At 34.9% G+C, this 10,323-nt stretch overlaps 1 protein-coding gene across 1 annotated transcript; it reads right to left on the bottom strand.

Moving 5' to 3' along the window:
• Positions 1-233: 233 nt before the first annotated feature.
• On the bottom strand, positions 234-8,983 carry Smp_005720 (putative aquaporin-3; the record flags this gene model as incomplete). Its single annotated transcript, XM_018794345.1, has 2 exons — positions 234-1,570; positions 8,266-8,983. 2 exons carry the CDS (start codon positions 8,981-8,983, stop codon positions 1,335-1,337), a joined length of 954 nt encoding a protein of 317 aa, XP_018648767.1. The 3' UTR covers positions 234-1,334.
• Positions 8,984-10,323: the final 1,340 nt, after the last annotated feature.

Below are 10,323 nucleotides of genomic sequence, written 5' to 3'. Positions count from 1 at the left end.
TAGCCACTATCCATCTTTGCTTACAAGTATTTACAAACGCCTAAACTAGTACTTTTCTTCATATACAAGACTATTCTAGAATTGACACCATTACTACCTAGTTTTTATCAGTTCACTGATTTTCATAGTTTACTACAAAAAAACACCCCCTCCTAACCACCCCCTTACCCCCCTCAAAAAAACAAATATCTATCAATAGCACAATTGTTACCTTTATGTCAGTCAACAACAAGGAAAAAATCAATTATTTATTGGACAGCATGAACAAGATAACCGAAGTCAAAAAAGAACTATTACTTTTTTAGGAGAATACTGTATGTAAACACTATCATATATGAACTTGCTTTTATTATCAACTAAAAAACAAAACAATAGAGGGGGATGGGTAAAGCGAAACTTAATTAGTAATGTATGTTCCCATGCAATAGATCATTCATATTATTATGATTATTATTATTATTACTATGATCGAAAAGACAAATATATGTATATCAAATGATGTTAACGATATAATTAGTATCCATGTGAAGATTCCTTCTTTCCTTTTACCATTCATTATCTTGTTAAACATAGAAACTATATATGTATAGGGTGCAGTATTCTTTCTTTCTCTCTCTCTCTCTCTCTCTCTCTAGAAACAAATTAAGTAAACTAAAATTGTGATGTTTCTTGGGAAAAAAAGTTCATGAATACAGTCACTTCGGATATATTAAAAAGGATGATTTAAATAGTGTTCTAGAAAATAGACTATCACATTGCTAAATGGATATCAAACAAATAGGGCAAAATATGGATGGATAAATAAAGAATGAACAAAAAAAATGGATAGAACTAGAAAACGAGGCCCAGGACAGAGTAGGTTGGAGAAAGCTGGTCGGCGGCCTATGCTCCATTGGGAGTAACAGGCGTTAGTAAGTAAGTAAGTATGGATGGATGGATGGATGGATGGATGGATAAGGCAGATTTTTGTAAACTAGATTAAAGATGAAATAGGATGAATGGAAAGATAACAATGACTTCTTCATTCAACTTCTACAAGAAAAGAATTGTATACATAAAGTTGAAAAGTATTCATAGGGGAAAGCTTTTCTGTAATAAAAAATAAGGACTGACGGATGAGAAGCATTTCAAACAGACTTAAACAGTGGTTGATGGAGTGGAGAGGGTATATCAACACACACAAAAAAGTGTAAACAATCGATGGTACACATACACAAATATATAATAAGAACATCAATATCAATCAGAAATAGATTGATATCAAATAGATAGAATCAAGGAGAAATATGTCAATTACAATGTAGTACAGTATCGATTATTTACTTGCAGAAATTTCATAATCCCCGAGTGAGTAAATGTGAACCAGATTTCCCAGGTGAATCAAGATCAAATCTTTGCTCTCCAGATGGTGTAGTTGTTTGTGCTGGTGAAGATGATATTGATTTACGATCAAGATGTATACCAATTGTTAATTCATAAAGAATTGCCCCTATCACTGCACCAATATATGGACCCAATATAGGTACCCAAAAGAAATAATTCCCTGAAGTAAATGCTGAACCACCCCAACCTATAATTATATAAGAATGAACAGATTAGGTATTGAATCGACAGAATCGACATATACAAACAGTTAAACTATGTAAGCAAAGATGGATAGTGGCTAGCAGTGGAATCCAGGACGCGCGCTTCGTCCTATTTGGGACTCGTCAGAAAAACTCATTCATCTCTAGCGTCCTGGATTCCACTGCTAGCTACTATCCATCTTTGCTTACCATGCTTGTGAAATAAGGCTATATCGAGGCTATACGCACAGTATGCACATATGCCAATTAGAGACTGATCGGTTGCAGTCCTAACACATCTATGGGAAGATTCAAACAAACAATACTAAGTAAAGTTAAACTATGTGATAATCATTGGCCTTAGATATGCAATTAGTTGACACAAGCCAATCCTAACTGATGATACGTCGATTCATTCATGAGGAACAATGCTTAATTGATCGGTAGAACGAAGAATGGGTTATTATCAACGAGTCTCAACGATAATCCACTATTTTGACGAGACTATAATTTATGGATGAGCCAATCAGATTTAAGATAATAGGTCATTGATTTTGGCGCGAAATTCATTCATCTCGTTGGCTAACTACTAGCGTTTAAACATTTTAACTAATGTTAGGTCGTAATGAAAACCCTGTATCTAATTCTTAACCCTAACTATAAACTGTCAATCATAATTCTAATTCTTCACACTGGTTTATAACCCTCATTTAGTCCTAGTTAGTAGGTGGACATTCTGAAGATCACTTTCTCCTCGTTCAAAGGTTATCCATAAAATATAGTCTCACCGAAGATGTGGATTTACACAATTAACGAAACAAGAGATAGTAGACTGACACAGACACAACAGTAGACAATTTGAAATAAAGAGAAAGCGAAAGATCATTTAATTGGCAAGTTGAAATACGAGTATAATTGAGATGGGTATATTCTATTCATTCGTTTATTACTGACAAAACATCAGAGATACAGCATAGATTAAGGCTATTCAGACAGATTTAAGTTCAACAAGAACCAATCAACATCGAGGTGCACAGGACAAGCTATGAATCACATGTGGAGGAAATTCAAACACTTCACTTCTATCCGACGTTTGTGTTGATGATGTCGTTCAGAAAGACGATGAAAGCTCCACGACCAAACCATTCAGATCAGAGAACAAAACTCCATCAAAATCACCCACCTGAGCTACAAATCTTCTCCGCTATTCTGACCTACTTGACAAGTAACAGATGAATCAGTCATTATATAAGATGAATTATGTACCAATTTTCAATAACTAATTAGAATATGTATGACACACACACATACATATAAGATAAAACTCAAATGATACAATTTAAAAGGTCATACATGGTAAAGTACTTAGGTAGGTCATAAAATACTTGAGATCAGATTAGAATGATACATATTTAATGGCTGGACTAAATTGAGCTACCTCGGCATAGGATTTCAATTCCTAGAAGTAGAAATCTGACAAATTTAGTTATGGATATCGTACAACGAATTTCGTACCTTAGTGGAATAAAAATAGTGGTGAAACTATAATTTATGAACAATCTTTGAATGACGATAAAGTGATCTTCAGAATGTCTATCTACTAACTAGGATTAAATGATGATTATAAAACCAGTGTGGGGAATTAGAATTATGATTGACAGTTGATAGTTAGGGTTAGGAATTAGATTTAGCGTTTTCATCATGAACTAACATTATAGTTGAAGTCAGGAAACAGGAGAAGCTAGATCACCATGGAAAACCTAGAAGTACTGGACGGCCATTTCGCCCTATTGTGGGACTCCTCCGCAGTGCGCATCCACGATCCCGCCTCGTGAGATTCAAACCCAGTCTCGTGCACGAGTGCTTAACCTCTAGAACTACTGAGCATGCATCCGACGGTGTTAATGTCTAACATTAACCAATCCAAGAAATTGAGCAAAGATCCATCATTGTCTTCAGTGAGTTACTATCTCACAACAGACCTGGTTGAACTCTACTGGTCACCAGTTTCTCACTAGAACTCCAGGGAATACCTATTGGAGCCAGTCATTAGTAAAAATGCCTAAACGCTAGTTAACCAAACAGATGAATGAATTTTGCGCCAAAATCAATGACCTATTATTTTAAATCTAATTGGCTCATCCACGTCTTTATCATCTTTCCTAATTGACATTTTACACTATCTGACATTAGATGAATCAGAAGTGTTTCAGAGTAGTTAAGTACTGTGAATTAGTGTAGAACGATAATCTTTGAAATCAGATCAAGATTAAGGTAAACCTCAACTAATTGAATTGTAGTAAAGATTCAAGCTCTTTAGACATGTTTATGGTATTTTAGAAGAAAACAAAGAATATTTGAGTAAATAAATTCATTATGAATGAATATTGTATTTGTAATATCCTAATGAGTAGAAAAATGAGATGACGTTTCGTAACCCAGTTTAAGCCACTTCTTCAGAAAAGTGGCTTATAAAAATACTGGATATCATGATTAATAAATACCTTACACAAGTAATTATTATCATTTGTTATTATTACTTATAGTCGCTTATATGTCAGTCAGTCAGTCACAACGTAGAACTTCGTATGTACATCAGTTCGAGTTGCCATACCACATATATGTACATTGATAAATGCCCAAAATCTATGAATGAATACTTTATTGTATACTGAATTTTTTTTTGAAAGTTATCAAGAATTGAAATAGAATACATATTAGAGTAGGTACAATATTAAAACTCAGAAACTGTAAGTCAACCAGATTCGTTTCACATTAAGTATGGATAATTATGATAGCCTAATATTGCTTAAAGTCAAACATATACACCATTGGATTGTGCCTAATAATCCGAAAGCTAGACATTAACGTGAAAGACCAGAGTTTCTAAGTCTGACTCTCGATGTCGGAGTTATTTATACACATGGCAACTGAAGAAGCTCATGCTGAGACAAAATAATTATCTAATGCCTCCCGGTTACTCATGGATATGTAACCAAAGTTGATTTGTAACATAAAACAATAAAAGCTATAAGTGTTTACCAAATGTGCATTACAAGGCAATCCCTAACTTGGAATCCGGAAGGGAAGCGAAAAAGACGAAGGCCAAAGAACACATTACGTCGAGGAATAGAAGCAGATATGAAAAGGATGAATAACAACTGGAAAGAACTGGAAAGGAAGGCTCAGGACAGAATTGGATGGAGAATGCTGGTGAGCGGCCTATGCTTCTCGTCAAGGGGTAACAGGCGTAAGTAAGTAAGTAAGTTTACCAAGTGATTGTTGTTTCACAGGTTAACCAGACCGATAAAAAAATAAGTTTTGGGGGTTTGCATGATTAAACACTTGAAATCTCAATTTTTTTTATTTCATCAATAAAATCAAATTGTTCGAGAGGTACTACTTAAAGTCAAGATAATCAAAACAGGAATAAGTTGTAGCACATTCAGTTGATAGTTGTCAGTTTACCATTAATGTAAGTTGTTCAAAATACAATCAAATAATCAGTCAAGTTTATAGCCCACTCCTTTTTCTAACCTACACAAATAATCGAAATTGTAGGAAATATTAATTCTGACCAGGATAGATTTCCAAAAGAGGAACAACAGAATGTTGTCTATGAGATCAACTGTAATGATTGAAATCCAACTTATGTGGGAGAAACTTTCAGATAATTGAATATGAGGTTGAAGGAACACAAACTATATTTGAAAAAGTTCCCAAATCCTAGATTGATCTGAAGAACCCTGAGAATAGGTCGGTAATTGCTAAGGCGGTCGCAAGAATGGTTAGATCTTGTTAGAAAGGCTATGATCTCTTCTAGAACGATAATCACTCGCATACTTCATTCGCTTTTCCTCATGACCCTAGCCCTCTGATTGATTGTCATGTTTTTTTTAGTTCGCTAGATTGCTACATCCCCGATGGTCATATTCTGCTACTTTAGTAACAACTTTTGTACCAATTTCGTTTGAGTTGCTTGTTCTATCACAAACATCGAGTTGCATGCAATTCCGTTTTCTTCCTGTCTTAGCAGTCAAGGTTTGATGTGTTGAGTACAATTAACTGTTGTCAGTTTCGAGGAGAACCTATCGTATTGGAGAAACTCAGTCGTTTTCGTTCCTAAATATGTAACATTGTAAGCCGTACTGAACCCTGATGACAAATCAAAACAGTGACAGCGTCACACACATTAGAAACTGAACACAAGATCAATTTCGAAAAGACCAAAATACTTCAGAAAGAGTTTGTCATACATAAAGAAAGACCAACAGCCAAAGTGCTGTACATATGGGCTAATAAGAACAACCAAAAAATAAAAGATGGTATTCAAATAGCTACCACATGGCAAATGTTTATTAACAAGTAATTGGATGCTATCTTTATCCAACCTGTTTATTTCATATGTATCGTCACTCTGATAGGAATTAGTTGGGACATTTCAGCATTACAATTAGTCAGTCAGTCAGTCACAACGTAGAACTTCGTACGTACGTACGTACATCAGTTCGAGTGGCCATACCATATTAGCACAGTGATCCAGTTGTCGATTCAAATCCCATAGTGGAAGAAGTAGTAGGAGTTTAAGCATTATGTGAAAGATTAGGGTTTGAAGATGTTATTGAAGGAGTATAATCCAGTGAAATAAATTTGAAAAGAGAAAATGGATAGGGACATGAAGAATTCAGAAGATTAGAATTTGGGAGAACACAAAGAGTGGATGCACCTTCGCCATTGCAAACGATTTTGAGTCATGTCATTCAAGGTCTCTAACCATCGACTGCTATCAACTCGTGAATCCCAACCAGGTAGTCTACACCTACCAACATGGCTCAGTCAAATTATCAGAGACTTCATGGATTTGTGCCATGTTTTGGTCTGGCCGCCACTAGCTTTTTTCCAACCTACTCCTACACCATGAAACATTGCACTTCGGGGCAGTCGGTTCCCATTTTACATGTACATCAACGTTTCAGAAAATATTTCCCTTTGTACTTAACACCTAGTATCAACTATTAAATAACCTAATCATACACATATACACACATAATCATTAATTCATTTATCTTCCCACTGTAAACTTTCCATATGATTTGCATATAACTAGCTCATGTTATCCTACTTACTAAAGCCCACATCTGAATATAATTGGGTAAGCACAGTAAATATTTGATTTGATTACTAAACATTATGTTTCTTTGATAATTTTGATTTTAGTTATTACCCTGAAGAAGTTCACAGAAGTTTGATGGACGAAACATCGCTATTATTTACATTTCAATCAATCAGATTATTTCAAAGATAATTTTCACAAATCATGTCTTCTCTATACTCAACGCCTGATTTCTGTTAAGTTAATAGTTCTAGTAACTCCGCCTGTAGCTCTTCTAAAGTTACTGCCGGTCCCAAACCCACACAAAGGAGGAGGGTTGGGCATGGGGTTAGTGATCCCATCCAGTAGAAAAACTAACTCGCTAAAAAAACGCTAACCAGAAAAAATAATTCAAACCATTTAAACTCTGCCCTGGAAGTTGAAGGAAGAATTATGACACCTCATGATGAAAGCCGAGTTCCTTCGGAAGTCACGAGGCCGATGCCCCTACTAACAACCAGAGCAACACTCTTTATAGGTACATGGAGTTAGTAAGTTCTAATAGTTCTAATATTGACCAATACTCTTAGAAACAGCTGATCTATTGACTCAACAACAACAATCACTCATGAACTTATTCACAACAAACACATCGAATCCACTAGGAATCTCAGTAACCAACATATACACACATAAAATCAAATACAATTATTATATTTTGTCCAGTGGATAGAAAAAGGATAAACTATTCTCGTGATACCGTCACTCACGTCATACTAATCAATGCATACAACAAAGTGATCTAGCCTAATAGTAATAATAACAATGATCTGTAGTGAACAAAAACATTCTCAACAATTCTCTACACACAAACATAGTAATCAGATCAATTTCATGTTGTGTCACTAGATATTTGATAAACACAGTACAAATCCATTAATCATTCATTAACCGTTAATTAAACAATAACATTGGTTCCAGGAGCATACACATCACAAGGACAATGTCAATCGTATAGTAATACATCAACATTCATCACTGTTAGGTCCTGGGTTTGAATCTCGTGAGGCGGGATCGTGGATTCATACTGCTGAGGAATCCCACAGTGGGACGAAACGGCAGTCCAGTGCTTCCAAGTTTTCCATGGTGGTCCAGCTTCAATTGACTCGTGATTTCAACTATATAAAACTTTTTGATAAATCAAGTCTGTATGATTCCATTTGTAATTTTCTCCTTTCTCAACTATCATTCCATATTTCATATTTCACTGTGTGTTAGAGTAAATTACGAAGTCAGTTTGTTGGTTGTACACTGGTTAGCTTAGTTGGCCTGTTAACCAATCTGTAATCCCTGATTGTTCTTAATCAATGAAATACTCTACAAATGAGGTAACATATTCAGAAATCTCTAGTTTAGTTGATAAGGGGTAGCTATTTTCATCTCCTTAAACATTTTAAGGTACGTGCACAATTGTTTACTGAGTAATATTGAGTTGTGGCACAATTATTTTAGCTCGTGTATATATTAAGCGATGCAGTATAGGAAAATGTTACTATAGGACATATACAAACATCAAGATAATCAGATCACTAAAAAAACTAAACTTACCGCACATCAGTATCATTAATCGAGGTCCTAAATCACGGGCTGGATTTAATGCAGCTCCAGCATTCAATGCAAAACAACCAACCAAAGCGTAAACTAAAAATGCCAGATGTAGCGGGTGTAAGTAATCTGGAAGTTTCCATCCATTACGATCAGTAATAGCTAGAGCTCCTGCTGCTAACAATGCAGTACCAAGAACTTGATCAAGGAAACATGTTAAATGAGATGCTCCAGGATTTGTTACAAATATACCACCTGTTGTCTTTACTATAAGACTTCCATTATCACGAGTTAAAGCATATTCATGAATCTTCTCATAATAAACACCGTATATAGCAAGAGAGCCAACAAAAGCTCCTAAAATTTGACTAATAGTATAAAATGGTACACGTCTGAGCGGGAATTTTCCAATGATTGAAAATGCTAATGTAACAGCTGGATTAATATGTCCAGAACCTCCACAACCAGAAAAAATAACACCCATATAAACAGCAAATCCCCATCCCAAACTAACTGACAAAAATCCACCATGAGCTTGTTTTCCATGATCACCCAAAATTGTTTGAGCTAATACACCAGAACCAAATATCATTAAAATTGCAGTGCCACAAAATTCTGCTAGACATGCCCTAATAAAAGGACATCTATTTAATCGAATTTTATCAGCAAGTGAATGTTGTCTTCGTTCTAATCTTCCTTCAAATGTATCTGTACGCCCCATCGGTAAAGAATCTAGGTTAATATGTTTGTATGTATCTTTGTATTCGATTGTTTCCAGTTAATGTCAATAAAATTTGTATTCACCAACTGACACCAACAAATGCAGATCAAATACCGCAATTTGAGGAGTTACAAGTGATTTAATTTTACAATTTACTCGTCATTATATTAGAAAAGTCAACAATAAAAACAACCAAAAAAAACCATTTTACAGAAAAATTCGATTGGTTCTCATTTTTAACCAATCATGAACTAATTTTATTCCCATCTTATGATGTCCAAAATTATCATTTTTTTAAACTAGCCAATCAGAATGTAGATGATAAGGTCATTCCATGAAAAAACAAGTTGCTGGATCATTTAGCGAATGAAACTGATTCACAGGGATAAAAATATCAACATTTCTTTGTTGCTATGCTAAGTCCTCATATTTCAAAAGTGATGAAGCTCATTAATAAATAATAGTATTTTTTCAATCTTGAATCTATATTTAGAGTCAAGTACTATTTACTTTGTAATTAATCCTTTGTAAGTAATTTCTAAAATGTAAAGCATATTTGAATCCAACTATTGAAGATTTTCAGAAATGGATCGAATTATATTCGTATCTTTGGTATTACTATAGTACAAAATTATTTACTTTTAAAATTGAACATTATGTGGCCCGAATAGCTCAGTGGTAACGTGTCTGATTGTGAAGCTGGGTGACATGGGATCGAATCCGCCAGGGAGCACCGATTCCCTCAAGATTAGAGGTACACCTTGCTGACGAGTGTCAGGGTTTCCTGTTGACCACCTCCAACCACCATCTTAATATGCGGTAATATCTTTTCTATTTTACTACTATTTACAGATCACGATAGAGAATGAAAACCTAAGTTAAGAATCTAGTCACTAAAGTGAAATTGGTTGGAATGCTGACTGCCAGCCATCCAATTTCCTCTCAATTATCAGTCAAGTGTATCAGCGAACTCGTAGAAATGGAAATAGATTGTCTGAAAACTAGGGATACCCGAACCATGAAATCATGAACTGTTAGACTGAGACACGATAACGGCGATCAGTGGCAGACATGTTAGTTTATACTGTTCATAGTCACAGTAGAGTAGTGGCATCCACTTTGTTTCTTCTCTTAAGTCTTCCTTTAGCTTTAATATCACTTCATCATATTTATTCATCAAAATTATGATTTCTTAAATCTTATTCTTCAGTGTTTAATCTTTAGCATCACCACTAATCCATTCGTTATTTCAATGCTCTTTCAATCCCTCATATTAATTTCATCTCTTTGCCCAGATATGACAGCGTAACTTGGTGTAACCAACATCTGTACCAAACTCT

Source organism: Schistosoma mansoni, chromosome 1 (genome assembly GCF_000237925.1).
Source record: "Schistosoma mansoni strain Puerto Rico chromosome 1, complete genome".
Classification (NCBI taxonomy): Eukaryota; Metazoa; Platyhelminthes; class Trematoda; order Strigeidida; family Schistosomatidae; genus Schistosoma; species Schistosoma mansoni.
The sequence above is the reverse complement of the archived record's forward strand: the minus strand, read 5'-3'. Positions and strand labels throughout refer to the sequence as shown.